The sequence below is a fragment of the Histomonas meleagridis genome (genome assembly GCF_020186115.1).
Source record: "Histomonas meleagridis strain 2922-C6/04-10x chromosome Unknown contig_68, whole genome shotgun sequence".
In the NCBI taxonomy this organism is placed as follows: domain Eukaryota; phylum Parabasalia; order Tritrichomonadida; family Dientamoebidae; genus Histomonas; species Histomonas meleagridis.
In genome coordinates, this window is record NW_027150909.1 from 258,439 (window position 1) to 278,349 (window position 19,911).

The following is a 19,911-nucleotide window of genomic DNA, read 5'->3' on the forward strand; positions in this document are numbered from 1 at the left end:
TTCATCAATGATTGTCATTCTGATATCTTTATTGATTCGAGGACCTATTTCTTTTAGTGCAAGCATTAGTGAGTATAAGAAGGAATCGACATTTCCGTCAAAATTCATTGTAAAATCTTTTTGCTTCATAAATCTAATCATTTTTTGAGTGTTCTGAAAAACTTCTTGCTGGAATTCATGAGTCTCATTTTTGAAATAATCATCTTGCTTATCTCTAAATCTCTCAAATGATGTTTTATACTTCGGTTCTTCGTTATCAATTGCCATATTCATATATTGCGGAAAATCATATTCACTTCTGCCGTGATCTATTCGATATCTCAACTGTATTAATGTAGATCTTTATCTTCTTCCTGTTTGTTCGTCAGTAACATTAATATGTGTAGTATTATTTCTATAAACAAAATTCTCCGGTAGTGTGTGACCATAACGTTCGAACAAGTCTCTAATTTCTTCTGTACTATATCTTTTCGGCATCCTTTATTATTCGTTAAAAAAATATATTAAAAAAAAATAGCTTAGTTTTTAAAAAATCATTTCTTTATATTCCTTCTTAGTAATATGTATAAGTTTATTTTTTAAACCATAAACCATTCCCTGATTTATAGCATCTGCTATATCATCTTGTTTCTTATATTTTTCGATATTATATAGCATTTGAAATGAGTTCCATGAATCAAAATGATCTCCTTCGACAAACTTTAAAAAGTTCCTAGCAATATTTACGCTTAATTTTTTATGAGCTATATTTTTCGTATCATATTCTAAATCAAGATATGTAAATTTTCCTTTTGTATCAAACAAATAGATTTGAGATGTAAAATTTAAAGCAAGAGTAATAATGCTATACATTAATTCCATAGCAACAGTATTTTGTGGAAATTGTTTTTCAATAACTACATCAGAAACATGATTCTTTCTAATAATGTTACCAATCAATCTTTGAACCAACCTGCATCTATCAACTGCATTATTTGGTTTTGATATATCAATAACATCAAAAGTAACAGCTGGATAAGTGATTATAGCATAAGCAAGATTCTTTACTCCAATATCGATTGAAAGAATTACTGGCATCTTATATAGATAGAAAAATATAAATTTTAACTTATTTATAGCTTATTTTTCCTGAAGACTTAACAAACTTCGAACTAATTTTACGTTCTGTTAAATACTCTACTACATCAGCGTATGAATACTTCAAATTATAAGTGTTTCCATCTTTTTTTACATAAATTTTCGAAACATAATCATACGAACTGCTTCTGCAACAACCTGCTTCTTGATCAGCTTTAAGTAATTCTACTTCTTCTGTATCACATAATAGCTGAATTAATTTCATTAGTTCATTTTCTTCAGCAGCGATAACATATTTATTAACTATCAGAGGATTATTTTCTACAATATCCAAACATAATACTGATGCCTGAATCAACATATCTTTGTCGTGAATTACTTTTTCAAGATTTGCAAGAGTTTCATCTGCTGTTTCAACACTTCGTTCTTTGATTTCCGAACCTAGTGAGGTTCGAGCCTCGGAGCTTTGCTCCCGGATTCCTTGAATCCCTGGCGAGACAGGTTCTTCTGGCGAGATTGGTTTAACATCCGGATAGCTAACAGGAACTCTTTCGTATGGATTGACCACAACATTAACGTTTTGATTCTGACTTTGTTTTGGAGAGTTAAGATTAGTTCCGACTTTTGCTAAAAATCTTTTCGAACATGAGAGAACACTACTTCTTGGTACTGACATTTTTTAGCAGATAAAATTTTGTTTTTATTACTAATTAAATGACTAACATTTTCGATTACATTAAAGGATTGAAATTAAATAAAGTCATCACGACTAAACAATTGCCCTTCATAGAAAACATATTCTTTTATGTTGAAAATCTGACAATATATAAATATGTTATTAGTGTTCGCCCGGAACCATTAAAACGAGCGAAACGTGTCGGATTAAAATTATTATATGATATTCATGACAACATTAATGTTACAATTAAAGAACCATTAGCTAATATTGCAAAAGGTAGATTTATTCTTATGTATAATCCAGGGAATAGTGAAATAACAATTGCTGAAGGTGAAGATAAAAATATATGTTAAACAATTTATTTTTACCTCGCACCTCCAGCGATGATTTGCTCGATACTAGCGTTGGTGATTTCAATTTGACTTCTACCATCCGGTTTCATCGAACGTACTATCAATAAAGCATCTTCGAAGTAAATTCCTGTCGGAGCAATATATGTTACATCTTTCATAGAAGTGTCGGCGAGTCGATCACCGAATAATTCAACTTGAACAGTTCCTGTAGTAGAAATGCCGCCTTGGAAATCTTCTCCTACACACACACACACACAGCGCTATGTGAGCTTCGTGCTACGCACTCGCTCCCACTCGCGCTACATAAACTAAAGGATGAACGGTGTAAACGCGATTGATTTTCATAAATCGGTTGGTTTTGATTGAAAGTAATTAAATATATTTAAATTCATGATGACATTTATTTTTTAAATGTGTGAGGCATGACAAACTAACTAACTAACTAACTAACTAAAAAAGTTATTAGCTAAAGGAAATTCGGAAAAGCTGAATGAGTTTCTCCATTTTAGTGATTTGACGTGAATATTGCATGTTTACTGGAGCTGATGATGATAACGGATGAGTTGTTGTTAATGCTATGTGGAAAGTTGTTATTAACTGAGGTTGTGAATGTAAAAAGTACCTTTTAATTTTCAAAGGTGATTTTTTAACCCTTTTTTTGAACCCTCAACGAAACGGAGAAAATGAGCATTTTTTGAAGGCTTTAACGCAAAAGTTGACGGTTGATATATCGGTAAGAATTTGTTGTTAATTCTCTGTCGAAAGTTGTAAATTCTATGTGGATTTTAGTGTTTGGAGCTTAAAGTTGTTATTAACTGAGGTTTTGAATGTAAAAAGTATATTTTAATTTTCAAAGGTGATTTTTTAACCTTTTTTTTTAACCCTTTACGAAACGGAGAAAATAAGCATTTTTTGAAGGATTTAACGCAAAAGTTGACGGTTGATATATCGGTAAGAATGTTAAAAAAGTATCATTAAATTTTCAAAGGTGATTTTTTAACCCTTTTTTTGAACCCTCAACGAAACGGAGAAAATGAGCATTTTTTGAAGGCTTTAACGCAAAAGTTGACGGTTGATTTATCGGAAAGAATTTAATGTTAATTCTCTGTCGAAAGTTGTAAATTCTATGTGGATTTTAGTGTTTTGAACTTAAAAAGTACTGTTTAAAATTAGCTTTAATTTTTTATTTTGTAAAATCATCCGAAAAATGTTAATTTACTTCGTTTCGTTGAGGGTTCAAAAAAAAGGGTTCACTTTTTTATTTTTTTAACCCTCAGAAATTTTGTGTCACTTTTCGAGTGTCACTTTTTGTGTAAATTTTCATATCACATGTCTGTGTCACTTTTATATAAACATTTCACATAACATTTCTGTTTTTCATTTTCACATAACATTTCCGAAAAATTCATTTCGCATAACATGTTTTTTCATTTCATATCACATGTCAGTTGATGAAAAATTAACGTTCTTGATAAAATCCGTTTACGCAAAATAAACGGACGGAGAAAATGACGGTTGATAAATTTGAACAACCGCTGAATAAGTAAGTTGTAAAAAATAAACTTTTTTTAACGGATTTCAAAAATTTTTTTTTAAACGTTTTTCGTTTAAAATTTAACGGAAATTAACGGACGGAGAAAATGACGGTTGAAGTTGTTGTAAAAAATATTTTGAATTATCATTTAATTTAGTGGCAAATGTAAAATTTTTTGAATTGTCATTTAATTTGGTGGCAAAACGATTAATAATTGAATAGGTACTGAAAATATTGGCGGGAAATGAATTTGAATGAGTTCTGAAAAAGTTTTTAAAAGTATTGAAATCTTAAAAAAAATCTGACACGCGTTTCTCGACACAGGAGCATTTTTTTTCAATGTTGTAAAAAGTAAAGTATTGAATTATTTTACAATGAAAAAAATTTTGGTGGTAATTGAACGTTAAGGATTAGAAATTGGCGGGCAGTAATGAGATTTGAATGAGTACTGAAAATGTAAATTTGAATGATGCTATCAATTAGTGTCAAACGTAAAATTTTTTTTGAATTGTCATTGAATTTAGTGGCAAATGTAAAAAATATTTGATGACGAATTTTATGACGGTGTTTATGACGAAGGATAAAGTGAACGTTAAGGAAGAACGTTAGAGTCGAACGTTAAGGAAGAACGTTAGAGTTGAACGTTAAGGTAGAACGAGTAAAAAAAGTTCAAAAATAAAATTCAATAGGTTTGGGAATCGAACGTAAGACATTAACAAAAAACGCACTGTACGGGAATCGAACGTAAGGCGTTCATTGAAAAAGTGAAAAACTGACATTGAAATTTTAAAATAAATTTATTTCGTTATGTGATAGTTATTTTCACATGATTTACATATCAAACGATTTCTTATTGTTTGTATTTTCCGGAAAAGTTATTTTTTCTCCTTCAAACTCTTGATTTTCAAGTGATTTCACATGAACGGATAAACTCACAAAACACTTTCGGATTTCCTTTAGCTGGTTTCATTTTTTAGTAGTAGTATTAGTAGTAGTAGTATTTTCAAAAAATTCTCTTTCAATTTCTGACTGTTTATGAGGAGTATTACCGCGGAGAAATGAAGCAGGAATTTCATCTTGATATGAACGTTGCCCAGGAACGGTAAAAAGTACTTTATACTTATTTGTTTTAGGATTAAATGATAAAATTGACTCAACAGAACCAACCCATTTACCAGGAATAGTTGACGCCCATTTAATATTATTTGGTTTATTCTTACCAATCGGTATTAGTTTGTATCTTGGTTTAGTAATTACTGTTCCGTCTTGAGCAATTAAAACGTACATATTTCCTTTCCGTTCATCAATTTTATAACATTCACGGCTGATTTGAAATCTTTTTTTAGTTATGCCATTATGACGCGGTAATATATAGCGTACAAAAGAGCCAACAGGAAGAATTAAATTCTTAATACATTTTTGTTTTTCAGAAGATTCTAAACATTTAAATATATATTCTTTTTCTAAATCTTTATTATCAAACATTTCTTTTTGGAGAACAACCGATGGCTGAATGGTAAGTATTATTATAAATATTCAGAAACTTTTTCATTCTTTCTGGTGTAATAAATGTGTATTTTTCATCATGTGATTGATGTTTAGATTTTTCCGTTGGAGTATTCATATCTCTTATTGTTCGCATGAATCTATCAATAATGCCTAAAGACGAATGGTTTTTATCTGATATTGTATGAACGGCAACTTTATTATCAGAAAGAAGTTTTAAATTATTTTTTTCAATAAATGCTGGTTCTTCATCTGACGTTAATTTTACCGGATGGAATTTTTCAATAAATCGTTTTAATGTTTCATGAACTGCTCCAGCTGACTTTGACATTAACGGCAGACAATAAACATATCTATTATTTGTGCCAATAAACACATGCCAATAACGAGGAGTTTTTCCTTTAGTATTATCGTATAAATCATGAAACCAACAATTTGGAACAGTTGAAAATATTTTTATCATATAAGGTTTTATATCTTTTGTTTGAATAAATTTATCTTTCAATCTTTTTGAAATTACTTTTTTAATTTTCTTTTCACTAACATTTGGAAATTTATTTTGCACGTGTTTTTTAACGTGACTGTAAGTTTTAAAATGTGTTTTGTCAATTTCTTTGTTAACGTTTAGACTCATTTAAGAGTTATTAAAACGTTTTTTTAATTATATTAAATGGGATTAGGTCGTATATTCGGTGGAATAAGAAAATTTATTCAAAATGCAGGACGACTTGTAAGAAAAGTTATTGATAAAGGAAAGAGAATTTACGGTAAGGTCTCGCCAATAATCAGTCGAGGAATTGAATTTGGTAAAAAGATTCCAGGAATAATTGATACAGTAAGAAAGCGTAAAGGAGATATAACAGATAAAATAGATAAAATAGTTGATGCCGTACCTGACGGTAAGATTAAAGACAAAAATAAGACAAGCAGTTGAAAAAGGCAAAGAAGTAGCCGATAGAGTAATCGATACAGGTCAAAAGATTTCGGATAAAACTCAACCTTGGATTCAAGCAGGAGGAAAAATTTATGGTCAGTTAACAAAACCAAAATATACCGGTGATGTGATACTTGGAGGAAGAAGATATGGTGCCGGTCAACCTCGACCCGCAGTGATGCCTTATGCTCCGGGAGATACTAAGTTTGCATCTTAAAATAAAATGAATTTTTCATTTTTTTATATTTAATAAATGACTGATACAGAGAATGAAGTTTTGAGTCACGAAACTGAAACAGAAATTGTTTTGGGAGAGGAAACCGAAAATGTTGATGAAGAAAAAACATCTGATGTTAAGATAACAAAGAAAGCAGTCTCGCCGAGGCTCGATCCTTCCAAAAGGTCGGTAAAAGATTTAACACAAGAAGAAAAAGAAATTATAATTGCTAATGCTAAAAAAGGAATTGAAAATGAATTCTTTGACGTCAAATTTTTCAAGAACGGTAACGCTAGAGTTATAGCAAAGAAATCAAAAACTCCAACGGTAAGTCAAAAAGTAATTAAAAACAACAACGACGGTAAAGTTTATTTATCAAACGACCAATTATTAATGGAGCATATAATTGAATTAAATTCAAGATTAGATAAATTAACAGGTAAGCATAAAAAGCTTAAGAAGAAATACAGAAGTTTAAAGAATGACATTTATATTGACTCAGAAGAAATTCCAACAGTTGAACAAACAAAGAATGAAGAACAAAATGAAGAACAAGAACAAAAGGAAGTTATATTTTCGTCCGAAGCTCAAGTTTCTGAACCTCAAGAACAAATTTATAACGTGCCGGTACAACGCGGATGGAGAGCAAGAGTTCAATATTTATAAATCAATATTTTTATTTTTATAAAATGACAAAGAAAGCAGTCAAACGTAGAATTAGAAAAACAAAGAAAAATGTTAAACGTGGATTAAGGCATCGACTAATTACTCAAGCACCAACAATTAACCCAAACGCTAGTGTTAGATCAAATATTCTTTCTTCACCGAATAATCAAAATTCCAATTCTGCTAGGTCACAGATGATGGCAAATTTACAAAATCCATTTCTTCCTGTTGCTTTATCACAAACTCCACAAAATATTAATCTTGACGCAATACATAATATGAGAAATCAAAACGATGTTCGTCAACAACAAATCAATGATACGCGAAGAGAGAAACAAGATGAATTAGCAAGAAAGAAAAATTTGGATGAACAAGAAAGAAATATGAAAAAAAGCAACAAAAAGCTGCTGAGGCAAAGTATAACGAAGAAAAGCAAAAACGTGAAATGGCAGAAAGAGAGATTGAACGTCAGCATGAATTAGCAAACAAAGCTCAACAAGAAACTGAACGTTACGCAAAAGCTTTGGCAGAACTTAAAAAAACTCAGTATAAAGGCGACATTGATTTATTAAAAGATCAAAACGCAACAATTCAAGCTCAATTAGCTGAAGCAAAAATGCTTACTATTGAACGCCAACATGAAATAGAAGCTAATGAACAAATGCGAATTAAAAGTAGCTTGCAACGTGAGTTAGAAAAAGTAAAGAATGAAAATGAAACTTTACAGAAAGTTTTAAATTCTGAAGATTATAAGAATGCAAATGAAATGCGAGCACAGACACAATATGAATTAGAAAGAGCACGTTATGAAAATGAACTATTAAAAGCTCAAAATGAAGCTAAAATAAAATTTGAACAAGAAAGAATTAAAAGAATAACAGCATTAACTCCGGAGCAATATCAGGCGTTAGATAGTCAGTACATGGAAAGCATTAATGGTTTGTATCAACAACAACTTGCTGAAGAAGAAAAACAACGACCTGGATTAAGAGCAAGAGCAAGATTTGAAAGATTGAAAGAAGCGGAAATTGAGCAACAACGAAAAACAGTTGATGAAGAAATTAAAGCACAAGAATTAGGAGCATATCAAACAGCCGTAGGACCAAAACCAGAAATAAGCAAGACGCACAAAGAATCGATTGTTAAGAACGCTAAGAAAAAAGTTCAAACAAAGGAACGTGAAAAAGAAATCAAAAGAAGAGAGGAATTACAAGCAACCGAAGAAAATAAAATAGCTCTTGATGCTGAATTAGAATATTTAAATTCTGAGGAACATAAAGCACAAATACAGAAAAATACAAATTTGAAAATAGCAACGTTACAAAATCAAAGAAAGAGCTCAAGATGTTGAGTTAGCGAATGAGTATACAAAAAAAAGCAATGGAAAGTCAAGCACAAATTGAAATACAACAACAAATGTTTAGCGGTAATCTATCACCGACAAGAAAAATTAGCAATAACAAATCAATTACAATCAGATATTGCACAACAAGTTGTAAATCAAAATAATCAAAGAATACAACTTGAATATAATATTGATGCTTTGATTAATTCAATTGGAGATGATAGATTTAATCAATTTTTAGCAGAAAATCAACATAAATATGCTGGATTTACTAGAACAAATAAAAGTCAATTAGCACCTGATTTACTACTTCAATTTTATAATGATTTAAGAACTTTTTCTAATAGAAGATCGTTACCATTAACAAATACAGTAACTGTTGAAGACTTAGATTCTAATTGATGTTTTGATTTTTTTATCACTATAAAATGTTTGCACCACAAAATCAACAACCAAATGTTATTGATGCAATGACTGGAAACCTTCAAGATTGGTATAATGAAGTTGATGAAGCAGTTAAAGCTTCTGAAATCATTCCAGGCAATTATGAATACACGACAGCTACTTCTTACGGCAATGTTGGAGACATAAACGAAGGAGATACAACATACGTTGACATTTTCACGGATAGATTTAAGATTATTGGTTTAGATAATTCATATATTACTTTAGAACAAGAAGTACCAATTACCGTTCCGTCACAATCAAATCTTTTGTTTAAAGAATATTATGTCGGTTATAAATGTTCATGCGATGCTATAGATCAATACAGAATTTATTCAAACACAGATAAAATTCAAGACGTTCATAACGCAAGGTATGAATGGTTCATGCTTTCTAATTCATTATCTGATGAAGCTAAAGCCGGTAATGATTGTTTCGCAACTATTGATAAAATCAGAGCTCATGATTCAATGGTTCCTGGCGTTTACTGTGACTTTAGCGCTATTACCTCAGCAAAAGAAGTTATAGTTAAGATTCCATTAAGAATTCCAATAAGTTATTTCTTGTTATTATTTAATATGCGATATTATCCTAACTGGAGCGGTAAGCTTTCAATCGAACTGATGCCTTCATATCAAAATATTGTTATTGCTCCTGTATGCGATCATGAATCATTAGTTGCTGCAAAAGCTGTAGTTGAAGGAGATTATTTATGCGACCTTGGATTTAGAAATGTTAATGAATCAGTAAAGAGTAACATTAAAGTCACGGGAACTGATACAAAAGTTTACGCAACAATGGATGCTCCTCAAAAATTTGTTTGCAATTCACAAATTACAAAAGATGTAAAAATTAAGCTTGCTACATATCTTTTGAAAATGGATGTGTTTAATGCACTTGCTGCAAAATATATTCAAGTTCCGATGCTGTTTCCGATTCACGTTTGCCAAATAAGAGATTTCACTCAACCGCTCGGAGATAATTTAACAGCCGCACCAACATCATTTAATACTGCTGCTACAATCGGATTAAAACACTGCGATACAATGTTTACAGTATTCAGAGAATCACAATATTCACGAACATGCTTCTTAAATCCTCAAATAAGATATAGTTTTAATATTGACGGTAAAATTTATCCAAGAGAAGCATACGAAACAGTTGATGATCCAAGAAATCTTAATATGCTTCTTGATGCAGTAAATCTTAATGGAAGCTTGCTGAGTTCTTTGTCAAAAGATATTAAAACTTCTGTTCAACCGTATTACTTCAAGAATACTTATAATAATACTGGCGTTAATACCCAAACACGAGTGTGGCACGGTAAAGATAACAGTAATTTCTTCATTGGATTACCATTTGCTGAGGGAGAAGATTTTATGGGTGGAATATCAACAACTGGGACGGTACAGATTGAATTATTTGGCGATCGTTTGGCAAATACCGCAATGAAAAATGTAAACTTTATCGCACCGACTGGAATTTATTTTGAAGATGCACTGTTGAAAGTTCGAGCAATGAAGCCTGACGGTAGAAGTCAAATTGAAATTACCAACGCATCAATCGAGCAGATAATTGCCGGATCGGCAAGATAAAAATATTATTGATTTATAAAATATTGTTTCGCTCCGAAGGAGCTCAGGCTCAGAGAGCCGTTCCGAATCTTAAGATTTTTTTATTTTTGTCAAAATTATTTGGTAATTCGTCTTCACCTTCAGCAACTGTAATTTCACAATTGCCTGGATTCCACATTAATATGAATCTTCCTTTTGCTGTATTTGGCATTGGCTCGTAAATCTTAACATTAATTCCACAATAGACATTATATAATGATTCCAAACCGAAACGTTTCGCTCTTTTAAACATTTCAGGACGTACAGCAATTACATATTTATATATTACGCAATCATTAATATAGAAATAAATATTTTCTATAAACGGTAATTGTTTTGTTGTTATCTTTTTATTTAATTTTAGATGTTTGATATAATCGAAAATATTTAAAGGAATCAAAGATTCTTCCATTTAATAACAGTAAAAATAATTTTTTATCACTTAAAAAATGTCAGTTCCTAAAAGTAATGTTTTATCTTGCAATCGAGGATTTCTTGCAAGAGTCGGAACAAATTTAAATTCTCCGAAACAAAGTCAAAGTCAAAACGTTAATGTTGTGGTAAAAGGAGTATCAAATCCTTATGAAAATGTAGCGGTTTATCCTAATGTTAATGCAACAGAAAATAATCCTGATGTCAAAGAACGCTCAGTTGAAACCGCTAATGAAACTTTAACTAATCTTGAGCAAATAATTCACGACAAAGATTTATTAATCCAAGCGTTAGTGTTATGTTTAGATATTGTAGAAAATAATCCTTTAATAGTTAATAAATATGTAATTGCCGAGGAAGAAGAGTTAGTTAAACTTGTTCAATTGTTATGTGATACTCAAGAAGTTGAGTTAGTGAAGGCGGACACCGACGCCGGATGTTGCAAAAAGCTCAACGTTAGATTATGTATCAAAAATATATGTAAAGAAAGACGGTAATACTTATAATTTGAAATATAATTACTCTGACGTCTGTGAATTCTTAAGCGAAAGAAAAATATCAACAAAATTTGTTAAGTCATCAGGAAAAATAAGTTATAAATAAATTCAGTCGAAACCATAAATTCTTTTGAATTTTGCATAATAAATCTGAACTTGTTTATTATTAATATCGCGTGCATAAACTAAAGCATAACCGCGCTTATCATAGCAAATGTTCAATTTTCTGAACTGCAAACCGTTCCAAAAGTAAAACGAATCTGTTTCATTGTCATAGTAATAATCCTCAAATAGATAATTGTTATACTCTCTAACTTCAATTGAATCTTCGTTAATTTCATCAAAATATTCATAATCTTTCCCAAGGTATGATGATTTATTTGAATTATTTTCTGATGAAGAAACCCAGCGGAGATTATTAATGCGAAAATCTGTTCTGTCATGATTAATATGATCTATAAAAGGTTTATTTTCAGGATTTGGTATAAATTGTTCTGCTATTATTCTATGTTTAAGATATTTTCTGCCGTTTAAGCGACATTGAACGTATCCGCCTCGTGTTTCATCGACATGTTCGCTAATGATTCTTTTATTTGATTTTCTTCTTATTTGAAACGGAAATTCTGTGAATATTTGATAATCAGCATCTGCAACACAATCAATCCAACTCATTCTATTTTATAGAAAATAAAAAAATAAATTTTTTTAAAATTAGCTTTAATTTTTTATTTTGCAAAATCAGCCGAAAAATAAATTTTTTTTTAGTTCATACTTATCAATTTCTTTATTGGATCACTTGAATTTTCACAGTATTGTTTTATTTTTGGCGTGCAGTGATAGTAATAACTTCCGTCTTCATGCTTACCGATAAAATTTTCGGGAGATTTAAAATACACTTCAGTGAAAACGTGCTCAATCTTGAACTTACCGAGTTCATTACCAATAAATCCTTTATCTTTTAGTAATTTAAAATCTTCCTCCGACACTAACGCAGAATCAACCTTTGAGTAATAAACTTTCACAAGATCTTTTATAAGATTCATTTTTTCATTAAAATTATCTAATACACTTTTTGCAAATTGTGGATAAGTGAAACATTCGACATAAGGATTAATTGTATCAACAAACCCTGAAATTCCGTCTGTGTTATAAGTGTATTTTAATACATAAGGCGCGAATTCATCAATATACTTATTAACGTCATTCACAAATTTATGTTTTATTACTTTTGGTTTTTGAATCGAAAATCCCCAGCAGCTGTTCATCAAGAATTTCAGCGTGATTGATAATTTCTCTTTTCCGGATAATTTGGCTTGCATTCTTTCTTCATATAATTTTTCTATTAGCTCTTTTATTTTTGTGTTTTCTTCTTTAAAGTTTCCGTTAGCATCAGGTAATCCAGCAGGAATTGATTGAACACTTGACATATACGCTCCGCATTGATCAATATAATAAAGTTTTTGTTTTAAATAAATCTTATTCCAAATAATTTTTGGAAAATGAATTTCAGATCTTATTTTATCTGCAATCTCTCCAGAAAATGAATATACATTATCAAAACATCCGAACTCAAACATTATCTTTTGCATTAATTCAGAAAATTTATAATATCTTGATACATTTATTCTATTCCTCAAATTTAATGAATCAATAACTTCTTGAAGTTCTTTTAATCTCTCCGGGATTTCATTTTCTTCTGGAATGTATCCAAAGAAACTTTTTGTTTGATTAACTTTTTTAGAATAAATCGATAAAGGTTTTTTATCAGTAACAAATATTTTTCTATAAGAGTTAAAAGATTTATTTTTTGATTTCTTATAACTCCATGAAAGTTTATTTATTGTTTGTTGATTCATTGGCATTAAAAGTTTATGTTGTATCATTAAATAAATCAAACTTCTTATACCCAAACATTTTTTAGAAAATGAATATCTTTTGTCGTCAAACTTTAATAACATCATTTTTCTGTTATGATTTTTAAATCTTGAATCAGCATTTATTTTATCATAATTCTTTATATAACATTCTGAAACATTAACTTTAGAATTTAGCATATAATGGTCTTCGATAATTATTAATTTTATTTCTCTGTTGTAATTCTCACCAAAAACCTTTACGCGTGTATGTTTGGTTTCTGGATAAAATATTTTGACTTCAATTTTGATTTTCAATAAATCAGAAATTCTCTTTAACTCACTTCTTGGAACAGTTCGCGTTTGAATAAAGCTCTTCAGTAATTCTAACTCTTCATCTTTCAATACTTCCGAAGCAATAAATGCTAGAATTAAACATGATTCATTTATATTAGAATCATTAACGTCTGTAAATATTCCAAATCTTCTTAAATCAATATCTGATGTGTTGATGTAAGGAAAGAATCCTGGATTTATTCTCTTTCCTTTTTTGAAATCTTTAAATTCAAAATGAATGGTTTTAATAAATAACATATGTTCAAATACAACATCATTTGTATCACCAATGATTCTTTCATTACTTAATCCAGCACGTAAAAATTCAACGGTATTTTTATTTGCATGTAAATATTGCTCTCTGCCGTCTTCATCAATTAAAGTCATTCTAATGTCTTTATTAATTTTAGTACCACATGTTTCAATCGCATACATCAAAGCAGAAAGAAATGTATCAATACTTGATTTGTTTTCAAATGTAAAATCTTTTTGCTTCATTAAATTTTTGGTTATTTTATTTGTTAAATTATATACTTCACGTTTAAAATCTTCTGATTCATTTTTGAAAAATCCATCTTTCTTTTTACTGAAACGTTCGAATGAATCTTTATTTTTCGGTTCATTATCACTTAAAGGAAGATTCATTAAATTATTAATTTCTTCCGGAATATATTCAGATCTTCCTCTTGATATTTTATATCTTAATTGATTAACACTCAATCTTTTATAACTTTGATGTTGTTCGTCATAAACTTCAAGCGGTGTTGAAGTATTTCTATAATCAAAATTTTTCGGTAAAGTGTATCCGTATTTTTCAAATAAACTTCTAACTTCTTTTTTGCTCAATCTTTTTGGCATTTTATCAAAAATAAAAAAATAAATTTTTTTTAAATTAGGTTTAATTTTTTTTTAAAATTTATTACTTATTTTATTTTTGTAGCATAAAGTGTATTATGAACGTTTGTTATTTTCCAATTTCCTGTTTCCTCAAGCATTCCTTTAATCTCATCTTTCCGAATCATACGCTTTTTAACTGCTTTCCACATTTTAACGATTGACATAACAGGAATTCTTTCTTTATTTGGAAAATACTCTTTAACAAAATCATTAATATTCTCTTTATCTTCTATTTCTTCAACTTCTTCTTGAATTCTTTTAATTTCATCTTTTAATCTTTCTTCTTCTTCTTTTCTTCTTTCCTCTATATCTTCAACTGAATATTCATATTCTTTCATTAATTTTTCACATTTAGCACATTTTAAAGAATGATACTTAGCATTGAAATTATAAACTTCAACCGAAAAATTCATTGAAGCTTCAATAACTTTATCAACATCATACATTTCAATATTAAACTCATTAAATTCCTTTCCTCTTATATCTTTATTTTTAATTCGCCAGCAATATTCGGCTAATACCTTATAAAAATCATCAATTATCTTTAATTCAGACCTTTTACGTAATTTTAAGGCATCAGCATTATATGTTAATGCTTTACGTTCGAGCGCTGAGTGATCGCAAGAAAAGGTTTGTGTTTTTCTGTTAATTTTTCTAATTAACGCTTTTATTTCTGTTGAATCACTTTTTTCAATCTCAATTTTTGGAAAACTTTTGACCGAAACATCAAGCGTTAATTCAGGAATGCTTACAGCAGGAATTGATTTTGCAAATTCTAAAATTTGTTCTAAATATTGTTGATTTCTTTCTAATTTAACTTCAACGGGAAGTTGATGATTTAAGATTTTATTTTTATATTCTTTAATAGTATTTGAATAATCATTTACTGAATCATTAATTATATTTTCAATCTTTATATTATTTAATTTAGTTAAGCATAAAGCAGACGTTTGATTTTCCGAAACAAGAGCAGAACAAGAATTTTTCATTAACATTTTTATAGAAATTAAAAAAATAAATTTTTTATAAATTAGCATTATTTTTTTAAAGTTAATTTTTATTTTTTTTTTTTTTTTATTTTATATAAAATGGAAAGATTTTTTGATATAAAGAAAATAAATGAAAATATTAACGAAGAAATAGAAACTGCAAAAATTCATTTAAATGAATTATATATTCATTTAATGACTACATTTATTGTAGAAAATGATTTAATAGAAAAATCACCATTAGAAATTTGTAAACAATATTTAGAAATTAACGAACCGAAGAATAAAAGAAGTAAAAAGAGTAAGAATATCATTGCAGAACAACATAAAAAAATAAATGAAGTGTTAATTTATGTGAATGAATCATTAAAAAGAATTCGCGATATTATTGCCGAAATACAGCTAACAGAGAATCAGATATAATAGCGGTGACTTTTCCAATAATCATATTATTTATTTTTGCCGTTAATGGTGTTTCGTCATCTAATATAGTTTCATCATAAAGCACTGTATCGCCAATATTATATTTTGATGAATCAGTAACTTTAAAATAATAATCTCCGTGAGTTGCAAAATCAATTGTATCTTGATTAATCGATATGTCTTGTTTAATTGTGTCTCCTATTTGAAAAATTTCACCAGAGTTATGTTTTGATGTACAAATTCCGATAAATTCTTTATAAGTTCCTGATGATTTAACACTAGGAATACAATTAGTAGAATCAGTAACTGAAGTATAATTATTATTATTTAATTTATATACGTTACCTGTTATAAATACAGGAGAGCCAATATCAAAATCATTTAATGTTAATGTTTCGTCTATCGGCGCATTATGCACAATAGTTTTATTAATCTGACCTCCACCACTACTTGATATAATAGCTTTTTCTGTATGTATCATCTGATATATGCCAAAGTACTAAGTCAGTTTCATATGATGGTATTCTCCAAGTATAAATACCTGGTGCTTCTGTTGAATTATTATGAAAAACGAAATCTAAAAAATCTTCCTGTTGTTAATGCAGATTTTTGATAAGGAACAATATCAGCAGGTTGATGAGTATGAGATGATGGAGTAAATGTTGATGGTTTATCAGTAATATCATTATAACTATGAGTATGTGTATTTAAAGAAAAATTATTAACAGGTATATCATTAATAGAAATACAATTTATATTACCATCAATTCCATTGAAACTAATAACACCATCATTATTATCAAGTTTACCGAAATACATAACATTGCCGGCAGTTCTTATTCTCCAAGAATAATCACTATTTAAATCATTATTATCATGAAAGTCAATATATTGTCCAACTTCCATTACACCATCTGATTTAATAGTCGCGATTGATGGAATATTTACTGTTGAATTAGAACCTCCGCCAATACTGTTTGAAATATAATATCCGTTAATGGAATTTGCGACAAGACTACCATTAATAGCTAAATCATTATTAATAATTTCATGTGTATGATTTAACGAAGAGTATTTATCATCATGATTATGTGTTGTTAATGAGTATTCATTATGATTATGATTTAACGAAGAGTATTTATCATCATGATTATGTGTTGTTAAAGAATATCTTTCGTCATGATTATGATATTTTAATGAGAATTCTTCAGGTATTTTTCCATTAATTGTTTCACAATATAAATTACCATTAACATTTAAATTATTATCAATAGTATCATGAGTATGATTTTTTAATGAGAAATTATCAACAGAAATATTATTAATAGAAATACAATTTATATTACCATCAATAAATATATCACTATTTACAATAAGTTCACCATTAATAGTAATAGCATTATTAAATTCTGTATGATTATGATTTAATAAAGAATATTTATCATCATGATTATGTGTTGTTAATGAAATATTATTAGTATCAATTCCATTAATACTATTACAACTAATATTACCGTTTCTAAATATACTTACATAATTGCCATCACAAACTTTGAATCTTAGACAAGTATCAATATTATCATCAGAACCTACGTAATGTTCTATTACGCTACAATCATCTCCATTAGGCAATACACCTATTTCCATCCTAATAGAATCACCCGGCATTGCATTAGTTCTATGAATAAACAATCCCCCATAAATATTTGTATCATCTGAATATTTACTACAATCAATATTGATATTACGACTTGCTGTCAATATTCTACATGAAATATCATTACCTACTAATAAATCATGTTTAATCTTAGTCCAATCGCCATATTCATTATATGATATTCCTGTTAAAGCCTTATTTATATCAGTTAAATTATCATTAGTTAAATATTGATTGTGAGTATGATTTGTTAAAGAAAAGTTATTGGTATCAATACCATTAATAGTTGTACATTCTATATTACCATTTATTTTTTAAATCTTGATTAATTGACGTGTAAATTTCATAAATATCTTCTTCTTCATTTGTTTCGACATAATCTTTATTAAAAGTAATACCTGTTAATTTATTGTTAATATTAAATATATCATTACTGATAACAGATAATTCATCTAAATCAATACCATTAATTGTTGTACATTCAACATTACCGCGACAGCTAAAGCTATCGGAGATCAGCGATCCATTAACCTTTAAATCTTGATTAATTGACGTGTAGATTTCATATATTTCTTCCTCCTCTTCATTAGTTTCTAATAAATCTTTATGATAAGTTATTCCTGTATAATTATTTAAATCAGCAGCTATTAAATAATTATCATGTTTATGATTAACGAAACGTTTATATATCTGACAATCGACTAATAAAAGACCTAATTCATTTGTTCTTTGACCTTTAGAGACGTCTTTATAATAATACTTCAAATTTTTAAATATAATATTCATTTCTGGGAATAGATTTATTAAATAATTATATTCATTAAATTCTTGGTCTATATCTTCAGCGTTTGGAACTTCTAAATCTTCCAACATTCCACCTGTCGATATATCATATTCATCAAAAAACTACTGATTTCAATGATGGTAACGGTAAATAACCTTTTGACTTCATAACATTAATCCCAAAACTATTATATAAAAATCCTGCCCACCCAAAATTTTTTATTTGACTTACAATTTGAGCTATAGTATATGCTGTATCAGCAGCTGTAAAAAAATGTATCTATTATATCAAATATACTATCAACAAAACTTTCTTTATATGTGGATTCACCGTCTTCTCCTGGAGGTCCCATTAAAATTTCTTGTATGTCTTCATCATCAATGATCATTTGTTTTGTTAAATAGTATTCTGTTTTTAATTCTCCATCATTATTAATTATACCATAAGTATGTCCGCTATCCTCTAACATGATACTATTACCATTAGGAAAATTTATTAATAAATTATTTTCAGTAATTCCTTCATCAGTAGTATTATCATAAGTTGATATACTGACTCCGTTTTCGAATGATATAACGTCTCCGGTAGATAAAATTCCGTCTCGAACTAAAGCTATTTCTTCTGTGTTAATATCATTAATCGTACCATTAACTATAAGATCTTGATTTATTAAAGTATATTTTTCAGTAATATCTTCTTCTTCTTCTTCTTCTTCATTAGTAATTGTTTCTTCATTATAATATATTCCTGTTAATTTATGATTAATACTTTCTAAGTTAGCATTAGTTAAATAATCACTATGAATATGATTTAACGGAGAGTATTTGTCGTCGTGATTATGCGTCGTTAGTGATATATCATTTGTAGAAATACCATTAATACTATTTACTGTTATATTACCGTTATTATTAAAACTAATTGTACTTCCACCTTTTGCTTGAAAACTTAATGTATCGGTTATTGCTCTAATTCTCCACGTATTATCTTTATTATAATCATCTCTATAATGAAAATCAATATACTCACCGACTTCCATGACTCCATCTGATTTAATAGTCGCGATTGATGGAATATTTACTGTTGAATTAGAACCTCCACCAATACTGTTTGAAATATAATATCCGTTAATGGAATTTGCGACAAGACTACCATTAATAGCTAAATCATTATTAATTATTTCATGTGTATGATTTTTTAATGCAAAATCATCTGTTGAATAACCATTAATGGTATCAATAATTAAATTTGTAATTGAAACATTATTACTATCTTCATTGATTTTTACAAATTGTTTATATAAATCCAATACTCTATTTATATTACCGAACATTTCAATTATATATGCATTTTTCATTATATTTTCTCCGGTGAGTATATCATCAACTTTAATATTATTATTGATATACTTTAAATTTTTTATACTATTATCTAACGGTGATATTACAACATGATTTCTTCCGTAAGTGAAAACAAATGATTTGTCATAACTATTTATCTGTAATGTACATATACCATTTGATAATGTATCAGATGTTTTTGAATGATTACTGTATACAACACTGTTTTTATTCATTAATGCTCTAACTATATTTTCAATTTTTTCAAACTGTGAATTTGACATTTTTAATAAGATAAAAATGTATAAAACTGAAAATCAATTTACAACAACTGCGTC

General features: G+C 28.6%; 6 protein-coding genes across 6 annotated transcripts; 5 read left to right on the forward strand and 1 right to left on the reverse strand.

Annotated features, from left to right (window-relative positions):
• Positions 1–1,108: 1,108 nt before the first annotated feature.
• On the reverse strand, positions 1,109–1,753 carry GO595_008440 (uncharacterized protein; the record flags this gene model as incomplete). The annotated part of the gene is made up of 1 exon (XM_067922015.1): positions 1,109–1,753. One exon carries the CDS (start codon positions 1,751–1,753, stop codon positions 1,109–1,111), a length of 645 nt encoding a protein of 214 aa, XP_067771206.1.
• A 4,280-nt stretch (positions 1,754–6,033) lies between these two features.
• Positions 6,034–6,300, forward strand: GO595_008441 (uncharacterized protein; the record flags this gene model as incomplete). Its single annotated transcript, XM_067922016.1, has 1 exon — positions 6,034–6,300. The coding sequence occupies one exon, from the start codon at positions 6,034–6,036 to the stop codon at positions 6,298–6,300; it is 267 nt and encodes an 88-aa protein (XP_067771207.1).
• Positions 6,301–6,336: 36 nt separating this feature from the next.
• Positions 6,337–6,966, forward strand: GO595_008442 (uncharacterized protein; the record flags this gene model as incomplete). Its single annotated transcript, XM_067922017.1, has 1 exon — positions 6,337–6,966. The coding sequence occupies one exon, from the start codon at positions 6,337–6,339 to the stop codon at positions 6,964–6,966; it is 630 nt and encodes a 209-aa protein (XP_067771208.1).
• Positions 6,967–7,411: 445 nt separating this feature from the next.
• GO595_008443 (uncharacterized protein) lies at positions 7,412–8,317 on the forward strand (the record flags this gene model as incomplete). Its single annotated transcript, XM_067922018.1, has 1 exon — positions 7,412–8,317. One exon carries the CDS (start codon positions 7,412–7,414, stop codon positions 8,315–8,317), a length of 906 nt encoding a protein of 301 aa, XP_067771209.1.
• A 422-nt stretch (positions 8,318–8,739) lies between these two features.
• On the forward strand, positions 8,740–10,350 carry GO595_008444 (uncharacterized protein; the record flags this gene model as incomplete). The annotated part of the gene is made up of 1 exon (XM_067922019.1): positions 8,740–10,350. One exon carries the CDS (start codon positions 8,740–8,742, stop codon positions 10,348–10,350), a length of 1,611 nt encoding a protein of 536 aa, XP_067771210.1.
• Positions 10,351–10,817: 467 nt separating this feature from the next.
• On the forward strand, positions 10,818–11,297 carry GO595_008445 (uncharacterized protein; the record flags this gene model as incomplete). Its single annotated transcript, XM_067922020.1, has 1 exon — positions 10,818–11,297. The coding sequence occupies one exon, from the start codon at positions 10,818–10,820 to the stop codon at positions 11,295–11,297; it is 480 nt and encodes a 159-aa protein (XP_067771211.1).
• Positions 11,298–19,911: the final 8,614 nt, after the last annotated feature.